The sequence below is a fragment of the Nematostella vectensis genome, chromosome 8, assembly GCF_932526225.1.
Source record: "Nematostella vectensis chromosome 8, jaNemVect1.1, whole genome shotgun sequence".
Classification (NCBI taxonomy): domain Eukaryota; kingdom Metazoa; phylum Cnidaria; class Anthozoa; order Actiniaria; family Edwardsiidae; genus Nematostella; species Nematostella vectensis.
The window spans coordinates 3,935,878-3,955,226 of record NC_064041.1 but is presented as its reverse complement, the minus strand read 5'-3'; the positions used below and the strand labels follow the sequence as shown (position 1 = coordinate 3,955,226).

The following is a 19,349-nucleotide window of genomic DNA, read 5'->3' as shown; positions in this document are numbered from 1 at the left end:
TTACGTATTGACACAAGGAAATGAAATTGCTCAATTAAATCGTTTCATCAATCTGCCGTTAGGAAGGTGACATTGCTTTCCACTCAAAGCAGACATTTTACTCACAAAATAAAATACGTCTATTTGCAGTGGCCGGTGACGGGCGAATGAAAAAGCACTTCGCACTAGATGCCGGATGGTCCAGCAGCAAAAAGTAATCAGAATCCGGATTTTTAATTAGCCTTATTGTTATCTGCTATCTTTTTCTATTTTTGATTTGGCGCAATAAATTGTCCACTTGACCAGCCGTTTGGCTCAGTTCTCTACAGTTAAAGGCCTACTGAGCGAAGGTTAACAAGATAGCGATGGATTCAACAAATGAACGTATCAAACTCGAGTGGACACACCAAGTTTGTCTCATAGTTTTCGTGGCGGTAGTTTCATTATCTGTGGTTATCATAAATCTACTTGCTTTAACGACCTTCCTGATAAATCGTCATCTCCGCAAGAAGAGCGTTTATTTCGTCATCAACCTTGCGATCACAGACTTTCTATTTGGAGCAGCTTACGCGCCTGTCGTGTGCATAGAGCTGATGGATTTTAACCCCTTGCAGCCCAATCTCTTACGGATAACAAGGGAGAAGATTAATATTTTTCTGGCCTTAATCCACTTTGTGTCATTAGCGCTCATCTCCCAAGACCGCATGTGCGCAATAGTTTGGCCTCTACGTCACCGTATTCTTAGCTCACGATTGTACTTTTCTTGTTGCTTTGTCACCTGGTTGGTAGGCGTAGTTTTTGCTTCCGTGGAGTTGTCTGGGACAGTTCTTGTTTTGTTGCGTGTTGGTGGTTTGACAGTACTGCTGGTGATAACTGTGTCTTACCTTGTGATTTTTATAAAAATGAGAAAACAGAACAGCCAGATTGCACCTGGACAGCAAAGATCCATTCAGAAAGACCGGCATCTTGCTAAGACACTTCTCTATGTAACACTAACATCAATTGTTGCTTGGCTCCCAGTCATGGTGGTATTGATCTTAAAAACATTTATTCATGTAAAGGATGAAGTCCATTTGGCAGTAGGCTCCCTAGGGGCCATAAATCCTTTACTGGACCCGATCATCTACATGTTCGGGGTGCAGCAATACAAAAGGGCGCTGAAGAAGCTGGCCTGCAGCTGCTCCCGGGACAGGCCTGTATTTGTACAACCAGCTTAGCAGATCACGTGACTCTCATACTTTTGAATAAGACCTTGGTCTCTTGACTATGGAAGCTAGAAGGTGTTGGTAATCGTCGGCGAAGGTTCTCGAAATACTAGAAACAGCAGTAATGCAGGGCCGTAGCTGGCTTTGAAATATTATTGGGGGGGGGGGGCACAATACAGATTATTAAAAAAATATTTGGGTGCACGGCCACCCCCCTTCCGGTCATTTCTTTATTACTTTTAAAGATATTGGGGGGGGGGGGGGGCCTTGCCACTAGTCCCCACTCCCTGCTACGGCCCTGTAATGTTGACACCCTGTTAACAAAAACAGGTTTTTTGGTCACGAAAAACATAACATCAGGGGTCACGTGCTCTGGACGCCGAGCCTCCGCGCATGCGTCGCAAGTATACGAAATCGCTGGAAGCAGTAGAATATGAAAGAATCAGCTAGTACTCAAGTGTCGCAAGCCAAAACATGCAAAATTTTCTGGGAACTTTAGAAAATCCAAAGCACTGTTTCTACCTACCATTCTACATTCTTGCGTTTAGCGGGGGATTGTGTCAAGTTAATAAGTCAACAGCATTTAGGGGACGTGTGGCGTCGTAAACATGTTGATGTAATACTGAAAAAAAGCAGGACAATGGTAGGTTTTGACCATCGTCCAAGCATGCTGTTCGTTTGTCAACTCGACTCAATTCCCTGCGCAACGTAATCATGGCGAATAGAGATGACCGTTCGTTTACTCTACCGCATAATTTATCTGAATATCTGAATACAAATTTATTCAACTCGAACTACTCTTCGCAACAAGATGACAAAGTAAAAGTAAAGCATACATTATAATGAAATCGCTTAAGTTCTGGCAACATTTTAGTGACGTGTTGCAATGTAAGGTTTAATGAGAAGCTGAGAAAGATCATTCTGTCTGTCTGTCTGCACTACTTGTTGTTTCGAAATGGCCTCGACACCATGTAGGTCCATCCTCCGCTTCCTCCTCTTTTTGTCCTCACACTTTAGGGCTGCTGTTACTCCTGAAATAAAAATATATATCATCATCATCTTTTCAGCTATAATCATCATCAACATCGTCATTATCATAATCACGATCAGCATCATTCATCATCATTACCATCGTCAACCCAAACATCATCACCATGCCCATCCAACATCATCATCACCATCATCATTATCATCTTCATCAACAACAGCAGCAGCATTCTAGCCGTAGCAAAGGCGTTTGGCCTAATCAGGCGATTAATTGGATTAGAAACCTTTTTTAGAACCAGCGCTCACAGAGCAGTTACCCAGGGCGTCTTTTCCCCCGTCTATTTCTTTCGTCTTCGCGCGTACACACGCTTCCGGTCTCCGCGTCGCCCTGGGTCCAAGGATGCCTCCAATTCAATGCGCTGTATGCGTACTGACCAGAGCATACTAGAGAGTTTGTTTCTTTGCAGAACGCTAAACGCCATTAATTAGTTAATCCAGCCGATTACTTGTTAATCAATTAGTCAATCCAGTCTTGCCAGAGCATATAAAACCCATCTTCAAAACCCCATGTAAGAAGTCGACAACCGCTAAATCGAAACAACACAAGCGAGCCGTTTCGCAAGATACCACCTGTCAACGCAGGGCCGTAGCAGGGCGTGGGGTACTGGGGGCGTGCCCCCCCGATATTTTCTAAAATTATAAGGAAATGACCAGTAAGGGGCATGGCTGTGCCCCCAAATATTTTTTAATGTTTCTGTATTATGTCCCCCCAATCTTACGAGGCCTGCTACGATCGACCTACAGTAAGTACACATAGACCACTTATGCGTGTTTTTTTTCTTTAAACGGATATCAATAGTACACTAGATGCACACAAATGACAATTTTGATTGGAATTTTTAAACTTAAAAGTTTTCAAATACAGATAGTTTAAAGACTGGAACTTTCCTATAACACGTGGCGTGACTACCGCACACAGCTCGTTATCATGGCTTTTGGTGGTTTGTGGTGAGCCATTGTAACATTCATTTATTAAAATTCAAATGATTGCGTGACAGTGTGTGTTGTGCTGACAGAGAATTTCTCAAAAGCGAAGAACGTGGTCGGCTTTGCACATAGAGATCTATTTCTGTGTCTGTGGTCACGGATACGAAATGCGACGCTTCAGTATAAAGAAATATCATGTGATGCAAGTCCTCTTGCCTTGCATTGGGTTGTTATCTTGCATGGCTTTGTTCTACTCGTTATTCATTGATCAAGCCGATTCAAACATCGTGCTGCAGAGAAGAACGATCAGACGAAAGATCAGGGCTGGAAAGCCCGATGGGAAAAGTACTAAGTTGAAAGACGAACAAACAAGCTATACACTGCCAGGATCTCTCGAGTTTTTTTGGACGAAAAGATCTGGCAGTCAGCGAAATAAAGATTATTCTCCTGGCTCTCAAACTACACACGCAAGTGGGCTGTCTGCAACGAAGTCAACCTCGAAACCTCCCGATGATACGTACTGGCCAGTATTTAACTTCAGCGTTGTTAAGCCCGAAATTCAACCTACGGGTATCAACAAAAGCGAGTATTTTCTACTAGTCGTCGTGAATTCAGGAGCCGATGCGAGATATTACCCCCGGCGACACGCTATACGTAGGACATGGGGTTCCCCCAGTCACGATAGCTCAGAGAGGAAGTGGTGCGTGGTGTTTACATTAGGGAAAACCCAAAACAAAACACTCAACGAGCTTGTCATCAAAGAAGCCAATACTTATAATGATATCCTAATCGGGGATTTCGAGGATATTTATTTCAATTTGCTTATTAAAACTTTCATGAGTCATGTCTGGGCTGCCGAACAACGCTGCAGTTACATCTTAAAAACAGACGACGACGTGTACGTGAAGGTTCCTAGTCTTATTGCGTGGCTCGTGAGGACACGGCGACGGACGCGGTTTTACGGCGGCCATGTTTACACGGGATACATAGTGGGGCGTGTAAAGGGACACAAATGGAGTATCAGTAAGAGATACTATGAACAACACATCTTTCCACCTTTTTGTGCGGGCGCATTTCACGTAGTGTCTGCCGATGTGGTGGCCTTGATGGTAAATCATACCAAGGTTCGTCGCCCGTTTCATATGGACGATGCGTATTTAGGTGTCGCTGCGAGTGATTTGGGGATCAAGGCGGTCAGGATATCTGGGTTTAACGCATATGTGGGGAATACTGACATTTGCGAATCGTCTGATTTAGATTTGTTGTTATCCGAGGTCGCGATAGGGCACGGAATTACGCCTGCATGTATGGATAGAATCCACAGGCTAACGCACACGTCAGATAGCACGTCACGCAAGTGAGCCTTGCACACACACACACGTCAGATAGCACGTCACGCACGTGAACCTTAAACACACACGTCAGATAGCATGTCACGAAAGTAAGCCTTGCACACACGTCAGATAACACGTCACGCAAGTAAACCTTACATATACACTTTAGGTAGCACGTCACGCAAGTGAACCTTACATATACACTTTAGGTAGCACGTAACGCAAGTGAACCTTGCACATACACGTCAGATAGCACGTCACGCAAGTGAGATGCACACGCGTCAGATAACACGTCACGCAAGTAAGATTCAAACCGTCGCTGTATCGAGCCACTTCAAAGAGACCGAAATCACAATAGGAAAGAGCATTGTCCATTTCAAAAACGCATCATAACACGACTAGCAGTATTTATTAGCATTAGTTTCTAAATCAAGAACGCGCAATGCATGTCGGTCTATATAAGTAGCGCGCAGAGCATCCTGGTCCTAAAAGAATGCTGCAGTTCAAGACAAGATTCACCAGAGTAATGCATTTCAGAGTAAATTATGAAAAGTTTATTGTATTTATTTCACAGTCTTAAAAAATGGAAGGTTGCTTTGGAAATAAAGAATTAGAAAAAAGCATTACAGTCATTTTCTAGCCCTTATAAATATGAAAATATGTGCTCTCGTTAAGGATTTATGAGAATAAGATGAGAATATGAGTGTGCTGATTTTGGACCTTGTTCACAGTCCAGTAATCGGACCATCCATGAGGCCATCCATGACCATCCATTCATCAGGACAACAGATCACAAACCCTGCAAACGATAAAACATGTCAAGTCACACCCTGCAAGTAATAGACATGTCCAGTCACACCCTGCAAGTAATAGACATGTCCAGTCACACCCTGCAAGTATTACACATGTCCAGTCACACCCTGCAAGTAATAGACATGTCCAGTCACACCCTGCATGTAATAGACATGTCCAGTCACACCCTGCAAGTATTACACATGTCCAGTCACACCCTGCAAGTAATAGACATGTCCAGTCACACCCTGCAAGTAATAGACATGTCCAGTCACAACCTGCAAGTATTACACATGTCCAGTCACACCCTGCAAGTATTACACATGTCCAGTCACACCCTGCAAGTATTACACATGTCCAGTCACACCCTGCAAGTATTACACATGTCCAGTCACACCCTGCAAGTATTACACATGTCCAGTCACACCCTGCAAGTATTACACATGTCCAGTCACACCCTGCAAGTATTACACATGTCCAGTCACACCCTGCAAGTATTACACATGTCCAGTCACACCCTGTAAGTATCACACATGTCCAGTCACACCCTGCAAGTAATAGACATGTCCAGTCACACCCTGCAAGTATTACACATGTCCAGTCACACCCTGCAAGTAATACACATTTCCAGTCACACCCTGCAAGTAATAGACATGTCCAGTCACACCCTTCATGTATTACACATGTCCAGTCACACCCTGCAAGTAATAGACATGTCCAGTCACACCCTGCAAGTATTACACATGTCCAGTCACACCCTGCAAGTATTACACATGTCCAGTCACACCCTGCAAGTAATACACTTTTCCAGTCACACCCTGCAAGTAATACACATGTCCAGTCACACCCTGCAAGTAATACACATGTCCAGTCACACCCTGCAAGTATTACACATGTCCAGTCACACCCTGCAAGTATTACACATTTCCAGTCACACCCTGCAAGTATTACACATGTCCAGTCACACCCTGCAATTATTACACATGTCCAGTCACACCCTGCAAGTATTACACATGTCCAGTCACACCCTGCAAGTATTACACATGTCCAGTCACACTCTGCAAGTATTACACATGTCCAGTCACACCCTGCAAGTATTACACATGTCCAGTCACACCCTGCAAGTAATAGACATTTCCAGTCACACCCTGCAAGTATTACACATGTCCAGTCACACCCTGCAAGTAATAGACATGTCCAGTCACACCCTGCAAGTATTACACATGTCCAGTCACACCCTTCATGTATTACACATGTCCAGTCACACCCTGCAAGTAATAGACATATCCAGTCACACCCTGCAATTATTACACATGTCCAGTCACACCCTGCAAGTATTACACATGTCCAGTCACACCCTGCAAGTAATACACATGTCCAGTCACACCTTGCAAGTATTACACATGTCCAGTCACACCCTGTAAGTATCACACATGTCCAGTCACACCCTGCAAGTAATAGACATATCCAGTCACACCCTGCAAGTAATAGACATATCCAGTCACACCCTGCAATTATTACACATGTCCAGTCACACCCTGCAAGTATTACACATGTCCAGTCACACCCTGCAAGTAATAGACATGTCCAGTCACACCCTGCAAGTAATAGACATGTCCAGTCACAACCTGCAAGTATTACACATGTCCAGTCACACCCTGCAAGTATTACACATGTCCAGTCACACCCTGCAAGTAATACACATTTCCAGTCACACCCTGCAAGTAATACACATTTCCAGTCACACCCTGCAAGTAATACACATGTCCAGTCACAACCTTTACCTGTCTAATGTAATGTATCTGATTCCTTTCTCGTGCTGCCATTGTCGTTTCTCTGCCTGGTTGTTCTCATGACCCCACGTTGATAGCGTGAGGCCCTCTTTCTTTACCCTGTCAATGTCTGCTGGAGCCTGCATTAAGGCTGTGGAGAACAGCGACAACCCATCCAGTCCAAGGGACTTGGCGAACGCTACCGCTGACGCTATATTGCGGGTTCGCATGTCCTTATATGGCACCCATAGGTCGTTTTCACAGGAAGACAAGAACATTACAGGGAAGCGGTTTTGTTTGAGTTTTAACCTGGGTAAAAAAAGAGAACACTGAATTCCATGAAAGAAATGAGCGACTCAAACTTTGAACAGATTCAACTTCAATTTGACTCAACCTTCAAATTTACTCGATTAGACTTCAAACTTCCCATAAGCGATTTAGAAATTCCAAAATGTCAAACGATTCCCGTTAGCCAACTATTTTAAGTGCCATAATTTCTTCCCCCTTTCCCTAGACTTTTATACCAGCTTCGCCGCCACTGTCAAGTAACAACTTACATAGTACAGATATTAGGGTCGAAGCAGATGAAGAAGACCTTCCTTGAGCCCGCATTCTCGAATACAACATTAAGGATGGAGTCTACGAGTATGTTACCGTCAGTGCAGAGATGGTCCACGTTACCGCTGACCTGCACACATGAACGACAAGCAGTAGTTATGCATTAGTAGGAATCCACACCTGGGGAGGGGCACTCTCCTATATTTACTATACAGGGACGTGCTGCTGGATAGGGTAGGGTCTTTTTACTTTACCTAGACAAGATATATGTCTTAAGCTATTTATCCTAACCGGGTTAATCAAGCCTTTCTGTCCTGAACAGGTTTCGATTTTATGATCTTGTCTTCGCGATAATTTCCGTCCCAAACAGGATCTGAAAAATGGGTTATTTTCTTCCTTAAAATTGGGTATGTTAATTCAGACATTTGGTCCTTTACGGCACCCCCTTAGACCCAGGGTCATTGTTACAGACCCTTAACGGCATCCCTAGACACAGGGCCAGGGTAACAGACCCTTGACGGCACCCCCTAGACCCAGGGTCAGAGTTACAGACCCTTGACGGCACCCCTAGACCCATGGTCAGGGTTACAGACCCTTGACGGCACCCCTAGACCCAGCGTCAGGGTAACAGACCCTTGACGGCACCCCCTAGACCCATGGTCAGGGTTACAGACCCTTGACGGCACCCCTAGACCCAGGGTCAGGGTTACAGACCCTTGACGGCATCCCCAGACCCAGGGTCACAGAGCCTTGACGGCACCCCTAGACCCATGGTCAGGGTTACAGACCCTTGACGGCACCCCTAGACCCAGGGTCAGGGTTACAGACCCTTGACAGCACCCCTAGACCCAGGGTCACAGAGCCTTGACGGCACCCCTAGACCCATGGTCAGGGTTACAGACCCTTGACAGCACCCCTAGACCCAGGGTCAGGGTTACAGACCCTTGACGGCACCCCAAGACCCAGGGTCAGGGTAACAGACCATTGACGCCACCCCTAGACCCAGGGTCAGGGTAACAGACCCTTGATGGCACCCCTAGACCCAGGTCAGGGTAACAGACCCTTGACGGCACCCCAAGACCCAGGATCAGGGTAACAGACCCTTGACGGCACCCCTAGACCCAGGGTCAGGGTAACAGACCCTTGACGGCACCCCTAGACCCATGGTCAGGGTTACAGACCCTTGACGGCGCCCCTAGACACAAACAGGGGCTGATAACCACCACCCCCCCTCTAGGGAAGCCACCAGGCAAAGCCAAGGCTGAGATCTCAAACTCTGTAAGGCGTCATGAGGGTGGTATTTCTCCCGTACAATAGATGCTTTTAATACAATAAATATATGGGTTGGTATGGCGTTCCAGTGCCGAAAAAAGTTTAATTGACACCTCCCCTCCCATTCCTTTTTGTAAGGGTAACTGAACTCTTACCGTGGTCTCCATAGGGTATTTCACCTCAATGAAAAACCCAGTTTCACTTGAAACTTCTAGAAACGCCTGCGAAACACACGGAAAATCATTCAGCTGTTTAGCAAGTATAAATACTCCAGAAACCTGGACACTCCAAGACTAATTCATCTGCCCTCCTTTTTTATTTTTATCGTATTCTCGTTCGTCGTTTTGCAATGCCATTTTTTCTCCAGTTTTTTTTATATAAAAAGCGTGTATTGAGAATTTAGTGTGATTCTAATTTAGGTTATTATAATTTACCTTTACAAATTTGTTGCCACCTTACCACAATCAATTACCATGACATACAAATAATATCATTCACAAATAATATCATTCACTCCTTCATATTTTGGTGTCTTTCAGTATTGTAGCTACTTATATAATGTTTATTTTCAAAAAATATTTGTCAACTTTACATGCATTATAAAAAAAAAATTATAAACCGTTTCTGGGGATAATACCTTTTTCATACTTGGGACTTTGCTAGGATGACAAAGATTGTTCCTTATTTTGAGAGGAATATAGGATAGACCTTAAAGTGCCCATGTCAGCCACCCCTTTGTTTTCATGTAATATTGGAAGGCAATTGAGTTAAAATCTCGAAATAACCATCTGAAAACAAAGTTTACTCCTTTTTACCAAATTAAATCGAAAATATTGCATTGCCTTCCTCAAATCAGCCGATGGAAAAGGATACTTTTTCACACTTGGTACTTGGAAGATGATTATGTTCCTACACGTGTTTCTAGCTCTATACACATGTACCTCTTTGAGTGTCGGGAACAAACTTTTTTCGTGGTGTCTTTTCAAGGGGTCTTTGAAGAGAGCTTTTTCGGCAACAACCTTGTCTGTAAAACCTAAAACCACGAGAAAATAATGACAACATTATTAATAATATCTAGAATTTTAAATAATATCTAGCAATTTTCATGAGCGGATCTAAGATGAGCCGAGTTTTTGCTTTGAACCATAAAGAAGAATAAGGAAATTCCTGTAAGAATAACCATCAAAACTCCTTGATTAGCTACTGGAAAAGACTATTCAGTCTTGGATAAGATAAAATATAGATTCCTTTAAAAAAAATTTTTCCTAGACTACTCTTTAGCATTAGAAGAATATCAGCTAAAACTTACAAATGAACCTCCGGAAATAATTTTTATAAAAAAAACTCACTACTGCACCTCCCCAAAGTTCACAAACTTTGGTTCCTTACCATTTATATTGCTGTCTTTTCCCCCCTTTTATTTATTTACGACCCTGCCCTATATACTGTACCACCCCGCACTGCCTAAAGTTGACAAAGCTTGGTTCCTTTCTGTTTATATAGCTGGTTTTTCCCTCCTTTTATTTATTTATCACCCTACTCTATATACTGTACCACCCTGCACTGCCTAAAGTTCACAAACTTTGGTTCTTTACCATCTATATCGCTGTCATTTCCCCCTTTAATTTTTTTAACCACCCTACTGTATATACTGTACCACACAGCACTGCCTAAAGTTGACAAAGCTTGGTTCCTTACCATCTATAACGCTGTCATTTTCCGGATCGTCCAAAACTACACTTCGTTGCCAGACCTTCAATTGAATCAAATCAAACGTATTACACCCGTTTTCAGTCACACGTGCACCCAGTGCCTTTCATTTACTAGTAGCAATCGCTTTTGGTGGAGACATCAATCATGAATTCTTCCAATTCCATCTGTCACCTGGTATCAGACTGGTCACAACCAAAAGAATATCATAGTGCAGCGGCGTAGCCAGGATTTTAACAGAAGGGGGCCCAGAAGGCCCTTTCAAGGCATTTCATCTTGTGTTTTAGATAATGTCTCATACATTTGCTGTATTTTTGGCTGCTAGAGAGGGAAAGGGGGGGAGGGCGGCCCCCCTGGGCCACCCCCCTAGGGCACCCCCTGGCAATGCCCCTGTAGCGGATTGCCTTTCTTTTCTTGCTAACCTCACCGAGAAAATACCGATGTTTGTAAAGCCAACAATTAAATGTTTCAATCGTTTTTGAGCTTTGCGTTGTTGTTTTTTTACTTTGCATTTGGGTATGTATCGCTTGCCTACTTTTTGGTGCCAAATGCTTTTGGGAGCTTTCTCGTTGGTTGGCGGTCTAACAGCCTTTGTAAAGGTACGGTAATACGAGCAGCAAAATCGTACAACTTTTGTGGCAGCACTCGCAATGTTGCGCGTTTTACTACCGGCGCACAAACTTTTGTCGCAGCATAGGATAGACTTGTTCTTGCTGTTGATCTGCGATCTTTTTGCTCCGTGACACCGATGTGTGACTTTCTTTCAACCAATCACAAACATTTTTGCAACTGCTTGAGTATGCTTGACGTCTTTTTGCTGCGAGACAAGTTGGGTTGATGTAGTAATACGGGCTACATCTCCGAGTTTTGTTGCAAAAAATAGAACCCTTCTACTTACTGCAGCAAACTTGTTCAACTTGCAACAAAAAACTTGCTGTGACAAAAATTGGTTCGCCGAAAGGAAAATGCGCAACTTCACTTAAAAACTTTTTTTCAGCAATGCTGCCACAAAAGTTGTACGATTTTGCTGCTAGCATTACTGTACCTTAACTGCGAAACAGCTCCCTACTCGGAAACAAAAACCACAAGGTGCATGTGTGACTGAAATAGGGTATAAACTTGCCCATTATTGGAGAAAACATACACCGAGGGTTTATGGAAACTTGTCGGAAAGTTTAAATTTAATTACACAACAAACCAAGGCATACTACAGGACCCAGTAAACATACAGTGGTTTCTCCATCAAGCGGCTACCCTTCACCTTCCTGCGGAGAGCTTTTTGTGTCGCTTGTTTCCTATGCTGATATGGAGAAATTGAAACGAGCGACTCAAAAAGCACTTTGCAGGAGGGTAGCTACCCTCAGGACCGCCTAATGCGGCCGCTTAATGGAGGTTCTCAATGAAAGGCAATTTAGGTGCTATGTAATGTGCTATAAAATCATAGACCCCTTTTTGCGAGGGCTTCTGACACAGTGGATCAGGGGTAAATATGTTAATCTGACATGATTACAGCTGATGATGGTATGACTATAGCCTGCTAGCTGGCTATTGGGAAATGATGCACCTCGGCCTTCACGCTTGCCACAGGACCCCAAATATTTAAAAACAAAATTCACCGAATAACTCTATATGAAAAATACCCTGCTAGCAGAGCTTTCTTTCTGTTTGTTTCTATCAGTTCACTTATCCGTGTCGCGTCTCTGTTCTTTCACAAACAAACGAGAACGTGAAATAACAGACACGCGACACGGATAAGTGAACTGATACAAACAGGATGGAGGCTCTGCTGGCAGGGTACTGTATATAAAAAACTACAAACAAGCTGTTAGTTAGAATAAGGAGGAGGTAGTCTGTGAAGGGGGGGGGGGGGGGGCGAAATCAGGGGAATAAATCAAGGCTGCATGTTATGTTTTGCAAAGCCGATTAGCTGACTGACGTTTCGAGCATTTCAAAGCACCGGCGAAGGATGGAAAACATCTCATTCCAGCCTTGTGTTGATTGATTTTCCTAGAGCTATTGATGTTATAAACGTTGGTCACAGTTATCTAATAGTTTAGGATCAAGCCACAGTTACCTTAACATGTCTTGTCTGTTGAAATGTGAGGTCTTTCACCGGGATCTCAAAATCAATGGCAAACTTTTGATTTGAAGTCTGAAAAAACAAGAGTGCTGCATAAATACATAGACTTAAAAAAACAGGTTTGACGTACCATAAACACCCTGTATAGTTAGCCTATTAATGTTGAAAAATGTGGGGGTGATGAAGGCTTCTTATTTCATTCGAACATCTGCTTTATATGAATAAGCAAATACGTAGAAGCAATTTGTTCGGTAGTGGAAATTATACGTGTGTTGCTAAAGAAACATTTCAAGGAGGCATCTTATTTATATTTCACAACTTAGAGAGATAGATCCTGAACAATGGGTTGCTTATGGTGATGACCTTGGCCTCGAAATTTGAAGAGTACTGTACCTCTACGGATAACTTGACTGTGTCATCATGAAATACGACGGGCACATGGTCCTTGGTCACATGGACATCAAACTCTACAAAGTGAACACCCTGAGAAAGACGAATACTCAACAAAGTGAACACCCTGAGAAAGACGAATACTCAACAAAGTGAACACCCTGAGAAAGACGAATACTCAACAAAGTGAACACCCTGAGAAAAATGAATACTCAACAAAGTGAACACCCTGGGAAAGACGAATACTCAACAAAGTGAACACCCGCAAAAAGACGAATACTCGACAAAGTGAACACCCTGAGAAAGACGAATACTCAACAAAGTGAACATCCGCAAAAAGACGAATACTCGACAAAGTGAACACCCTGAGAAAGACGAATACTCAACAAAGTGAACACCCTGAGAAAGACGAATACTCAACAAAGTGAACACACTGAGAAAGACGAATACACGACAAAGTGAACACCCGGAAAAAGACAAATACTTAGCAAAGTGAACACCCTGAGAAAGACGAATACTAAACAAAGTGAACACCCTGTGAAAGAGGAATACCCAACAAAGTGAACACCCTGAAAAAGACGAATACTCAACAAAGTGAACACCCTGAGAAGGACGAATACTCAACAAAGTGAACACCCTGAGAAAGACGAATACTCGACAAAGTGAACACCCAGAAAATGACGAATACTCAACAAAGTTAACACCCTGAGAAAGACGAATACACGACAAATTGAACACCCTGAAAAAGACGAATACTCAACAAAGTGAACACCCTGAGAAAGACGAATACTCAACAAAGCGAACACCCTGAAAAGTTGCATAGTTAATATAAGAAGTTTTGCTTACCAGCGATTTTGCTGCTTTAAATGCCGCTATTGTATTTTCTGGAAATTCTGAAGGTCTGTGTAAAACAAATGAGAAATTCAAACACAATAATATCCACTATTAAATAAGTAACTCTTAGGGTTGACATTTTATTAGACACTGTTGCTGTGCTTTAAATAAGACTTCTTACAAGACATCTGTTTGGGTCGCAGGGTAAAACCAATAAGAAAACTTACAGTCCGACCAGTAAAACCAAAAATATGCGTGGAATGATTATCGTCTTGTGATGAATCAAAAGCAAGGATTTTGGCGCTGAGACTTGTTGAGACATGTTCCTATTTGGCTGTCTGGATATCTCGCATGTGATTGGTCAAAACAAGCGATTCCATACATATATCAACTGTTCAAGGTTTTACAGGTCTCGCTGTAAGGCAAATAAAGCAGAAGGATAAAAATAAAATTGAAGTCGGGTGCAGAAACAGAAAAGGTAGTTTAGACAACAGATAAGGTGTTTTTGCTCTGTTTGGCATCTTCATCTTTCCCAGCTCTTTGCGCTTGCTACGCAGGCTACTCGGTTGAGCCAAAAAACAGAAAATGGAAAATGTGTGACTCAAGAATCCATACCTTGAATACTATAACCAAAAAGTTTTTAACCACCCAATTCCCGGAATTTCTAATTCCCTCTGTAGGGTGACATAAATCCCTTCGGGAATGACAAATTTTATTAAAGAGATGAGGTGAAAGGGTTTCATAATCACTCTCACTCACGTTGTAGTATTAAAAGATTCGCCAGCTCCCCTGTGACCACACAAGAACGGGCCAGACATGCTCTTCTCAATGGACTCAGAGGGGTGATAAGAAGCGCCTTCTGGAAGTGACCACGCCCTCACCAGGACATAACCAACTAATGAACAAACATCAGTCAATATCATGCCTTCACTGGGACATAACCAATAAACAAACACCAGTCAAATTGTTTGCCTAGTGGCCAGTTGCATGACAACTACCTACTGGTTGCCTATAGGATAACACAGGTATAGAGGTTCGAGGGGAGAGGGGGGGTAGCAATCACAAATTATGGAACAATTTTTTGAAATTTTATAAATAAGTTCATTTACAGAGTTTAATTTTGGAATGTCCAAACCAATATCAAATATCAAGGCGGAATGTGAAATAGAAACTAGAAGACCAGACACTTAAAATTTTTAATAGTATTGTCAAGAATTTCAAGGTTTCAAATCACGATTTAGGTGGGATAAAGTCAAAGACAAACAATTTCACAAATCATTGCCTTATTCCCATTTTCAAACCCTGGAAACCAGAGACCCGACATCCGGTTAAATCACTGTATGTCAGGTCTTTAGTGGCATCTGGCAAGACTGCTGGTTTGAAATTAATCCAATAAGCATGTCTGGAAAACTCGCCCGAAGCCTGAAAAGGTATTCTAGCATCTGGTTCCCTGGGTACTGTTTTTACCAATAACATAGCAAACTTGGAACCAAACACAGATTATGGAGAACCCCTTCCCCCCCCCCCCCCCCCCCCGGTAGGTAGTGTACTGGAAGCTGGAAGTGGCGATTTGGCACCTATGAATAAAATAGGTCTTATCTTTTTTCCAATACAAACCTTTAACATGTCCAATGGGGAATCCTGTTGAGTTGTTGATTGTTGTTGTGATTCTTCCTATACTGCCTGTCAAGTATGCAGCAGTGACATAGCCTTTACCAACCAGGGTAGGGTCGGTACTAGTATGGCCAGGAGTGAATATGCTAATACAAAGAGCCTGTATTGGAATGGTCATAGTTTGTTAATAATCATCATGTCCTTTATGTATTGTTCTATGGCAAGAAATAATTAAATCAGTAAGGTCTGTAACAGTCCCCTCAGGAATTTATTGCAACAAAAGACATGTGTGTATCTGACATATGTATTGCCCAAATGGTGTCAACTCTTAGGCTCCAAATTTTTTTTGTAAAAAGTGTTTCTCAACCACCAGTGAGGGTGGGAGACTCCCCCTTTAAAACAGATGGAGGTGATAGGCACATCTCTTTTCTGACAACTTTTTATTACTGTCATCTAGTCTTAAAGTCTGGTTGCTATTGGATAATGATGAGAATCCCTGGAGGATAGCAGAATTGAAAGAATCTTTGAACAGCCCCTAATAGATAGCAGCTGGTAGAATTTCACACATATTATTTTATACATATATATTTTATAAATATATATATTTTTTAAAGAAGGGGAAAATCTTCCTTGTCTACTTTTATGGAGGGTCCCCTCCCCTAGAGTCTGTCTTCTTACCAAGTTTGACAGATTTTTTGTCATTGTGGAGAATGTGAGAAAGTTTGCATCAGTTAGCTGGTGCTCACTGTCCTCCCCTGAAGCCTCTAAGCAGTCAAATCCCTCTAGAACCTAAAGCAGCACAAACAATCAACAAGTAAACAAAAATCTAATAATGCCATAATAAAAATGACTAAGATATTTAAAAAACACCTCACTTTGAGGATAGAAAGACAAGACACAATGGAAACTGGGATGGATCTTGATAACGATCAAAGATACAGAGATACAAAGAAATTCAAGAAATGTTTTTAACATTACGTGGCAGAAAAAGCTAAAAATCTTGTTGATGGGATAATTAACTTTCCCTCTTCAATAATACAAGTACTGTAGTCATACCTTAAGCTTAACTTGTTCATTGATGCCAGATTGCTAAAAAAAAATAAAGACTCATGATCAATAATAACACACACTTTACAAGAAACAGTTGAGTCAACACAGAGAACCCTGGCATTTGTCTGCAAAATATATAAGCAACCCTTTCATGTGTTGACAATTTTTGTTAAGTCCACAATTTGTCCTGTCAATGTAAAACCCAAGTCGGATGCATACTAGCTACCTAGTTTTCTAGCTTATTCAGCCATCTGAAAAATACAGGCAGTCCGGAAATAATAAGAGAGGAAAATTTTTGTATTAAACACAATGTAATGATCCAGTTTTCGTGCTTATTTCAAAACACAAATATCAAAAAACTGTATTCCAAGTATAGCTAAACTTCCTGTGTTTATAAATTTGACAACGGTATTAACTGCAAATATCAATTTGAGAAAAAGCTCAACTATCTCCCTGCCCAGTCCCCCCACCCTAAGTTCAGGTTTAATACTTCCTATAGAAGGTTACATAGTAGTGATCTAGATCCATGACGCCAGCAAGAGGACGCTACCTCACACATGATCGATTGCATGCGCACACTGATTTTTGCCAGTGCACAGGCCAAGAGAGGACGTGAAAAAGCATGAACAGTACACAATGCCGGCAAGAGTGGATGCACAATATAACACGTGTGGGACGTCATCGTCTTGGCAGTGTTGTGGATCTTAATGACCCTAGTTCCCACCTTGGCAGGATTGCTGGCATCATTATATAAGTCTCTAGTTTCCACTCGGATGATGTAGGACTTGTGTTCTGTATCACCATATATCTCCACAGGGTACCCATCAGCATTGTGGAAGTGCAGTTGGACTTCGATTGACCCACATTCCATGGCTTCTTATAAAAGGATTTTTAATCCTACAAGAACAGAAATATCTTGGTCTAAGGAGCACATTTGGTCCTTGGCAAATAGCAAGCAAGTCACAAATCGACTTTACAGTAGCCAAATATATCATTTGATGATACGAAAAAAACATCGCACTAGGTTTTCTAACGTCTTCTAACAGGTACTCATAAGGTTTTTGTGACTGCATAAACTGATTAAAAGTGACCTTTAAAGAACTACAAGTTATTAGAGGTCACAAGGCTCAGCATGTAGATATACAATGCACTTCCAATTCGACTATAAAGCTATGATGGCTTCAAAGTTAAATATAAGAAAATTCTTGGTTCATTGGCCGTCATAAATATTAATTAAGCTTATAAGCTAAACAACAAATTTGCCATCACGTAAAAAAAAACATAAGTAAATATAGATTACAACCCGTACAAAACGAAATTTTGTAACGAGCTGATAGAGATAAGGAATTGTACGTACCTTGTATTTATAACACCATGCCGTTTAACCTCCGAACTTAAAATGCTCAGAATTGTCGTGGATCGCAAAGATAGAGGATATCTTTCCCAAGTACTTAGTTTGCGACCGCGGGCTCGTCACCAAAAACAGTTGGGCGGGGAGGGGGGGTTAGGTGGAACTTGCTTTTTTAAGAAACTCAAGATCTTACCTTTAATATATTTGCGACTTTTACAAAATAACTCGGTTTTAATTTTATTAAATTCGTGTTTTGAGTAAATGGGTATCAAAGAAAAACTACATTTTACACAAAGAAGTGCTTTTCATCCACCCTCCCCTCCCCTCCTAAATTTCAAGTCGAGTAACGTTGTAAACAGAGGTGATTGCTCGCATCATTTGCGACACTGACGACAAAAGCACTGTATTGTTATTTACTTCGCATATATTTATTAGGTAAATGGTGGATTTGGCCTTTAAAAGATTCCATATTTTGCTTGGTTGGACGTTTTGAACATTTGAAGCGCTTCGATCACACGGACAAGACATAAAATGGCCGCCATTGATCATATCCGAAATGTCGCCATTTCTAACATCTCTGACAACGGCCATAGATGACAAGACGTAAAACGGGCTCAGAACTACAAAAGTTCATTTATCAGCGCTATGAAGATACATGCCTGGTGATCTACAGAGAACTGGTAGACGGTGACAAACACTTAGCGATAGCTTGGCAACGGGAGACTGTACCAGCGCTAATTAGACTACAACAAGAACATGACTTTGAGAAAGGGCAAGGAACTAATTTTGGAAGCGTTGGAAATACGAGTGGTGCCGGGCCCAGCAATGAAGCAGAAGCAATTCACGTCACACATGCGAAAAGCAATGATGCAGCATCACAAATATGTGTTATTTTATAACACTGGCAATAGATAATAAGATGAGAAAAGATAGTCAGACCTCGACAGACCACTACGACCAAAGAAAGCCCCATAGGCGTCAAACATTCAAAAATAAGCTTTTCACCGAGTTTGGGCCTCATGTGAGTTATTATAGCAATAAAGTTGAGGTTCGCGGGCATAAATATGTTTGCGGCCTGACTAAACATCTATATGCTCAAGAACCTCACCTCTATTTCTAAAAAACTTTATAGTGCATTAACACATTGACCCCTCAACCGGCCTGTGCCGGCTTTGGGAAGTACCCACAACTCAAAAAAATCATAAATGCAAAATAAACACAACAAGATGAAGATACTCAGGCATCAGTCTAAGGGATAAATGGTCTTGAAGATATGCATCCAGCCAAGGTGTTGGCAACTCCTCTTAAGCCAAATAATAGCACAGGTTCTTTGACAAATTTCAAATCGAACAAGGAAAGAAAAGCAGAATCACCCCTCTCAGTAAAACGCTCAAAATACCACACAAGGGAGAGAGATCAGCAAACACAGCTCTA

General features: G+C 42.0%; 2 protein-coding genes and 1 long non-coding RNA gene across 4 annotated transcripts; 2 read left to right on the top strand and 1 right to left on the bottom strand.

Annotated features, from left to right (window-relative positions):
• The first annotated feature begins 3,248 nt into the window (after positions 1-3,248).
• LOC5502799 (beta-1,3-galactosyltransferase 1) lies at positions 3,249-4,794 on the top strand. The gene has a single exon (XM_048731570.1). The coding sequence runs from the start codon at positions 3,326-3,328 to the stop codon at positions 4,517-4,519; it is 1,194 nt and encodes a 397-aa protein (XP_048587527.1). The 5' UTR covers positions 3,249-3,325; the 3' UTR covers positions 4,520-4,794.
• Positions 4,795-5,023: 229 nt separating this feature from the next.
• Positions 5,024-18,056, bottom strand: LOC116610300 (glycerophosphocholine phosphodiesterase GPCPD1). 2 transcript variants are annotated; one of them, XM_048731568.1, is made up of 15 exons: positions 17,922-18,056; positions 17,289-17,461; positions 16,571-16,603; positions 16,193-16,303; positions 15,518-15,674; positions 14,660-14,795; positions 13,913-13,967; positions 13,070-13,159; positions 12,671-12,748; positions 10,585-10,639; positions 9,828-9,919; positions 9,042-9,107; positions 7,614-7,744; positions 7,069-7,365; positions 5,024-5,291 (listed from the first exon to the last, which is right to left on the bottom strand). In XM_048731568.1, the coding sequence occupies exons 2-15, from the start codon at positions 17,433-17,435 to the stop codon at positions 5,270-5,272; spliced, it is 1,470 nt and encodes a 489-aa protein (XP_048587525.1). In that variant the 5' UTR covers positions 17,436-17,461; positions 17,922-18,056; the 3' UTR covers positions 5,024-5,269. The 2 variants fall into 2 exon arrangements, with proteins under 2 accessions (XP_048587525.1, XP_048587526.1); XM_048731569.1 differs by lacking the exons at positions 17,289-17,461; positions 17,922-18,056 and adding an exon at positions 17,115-17,254.
• LOC116610301 lies at positions 17,379-19,150 on the top strand. Its single transcript, XR_004293296.2, has 2 exons — positions 17,379-17,610; positions 18,351-19,150. It is a non-coding gene; the product is annotated as an uncharacterized LOC116610301 (long non-coding RNA).
• The last annotated feature ends 199 nt before the right edge of the window (positions 19,151-19,349 follow it).

Coding starts and splice junctions, on each gene's coding strand:
- LOC5502799 (XM_048731570.1), top strand. CDS start 3,326: ATGCGACGCTTCAGTATAAAGAAATATCATGTGATGCAAGTCCTCTTG.
- LOC116610300 (XM_048731568.1), bottom strand. CDS start 17,435: ATGGAATGTGGGTCAATCGAAGTCCAACTGCACTTCCACAATGCTGAT. Junction 16,604..17,288: donor ATGCCAGCAATCCTGCCAAG/GTGGGAACTAGG, acceptor ATTTTTTTTTAG/CAATCTGGCATCAATGAACA. Junction 16,304..16,570: donor ATGAACAAGTTAAGCTTAAG/GTATGACTACAG, acceptor GTGCTGCTTTAG/GTTCTAGAGGGATTTGACTG.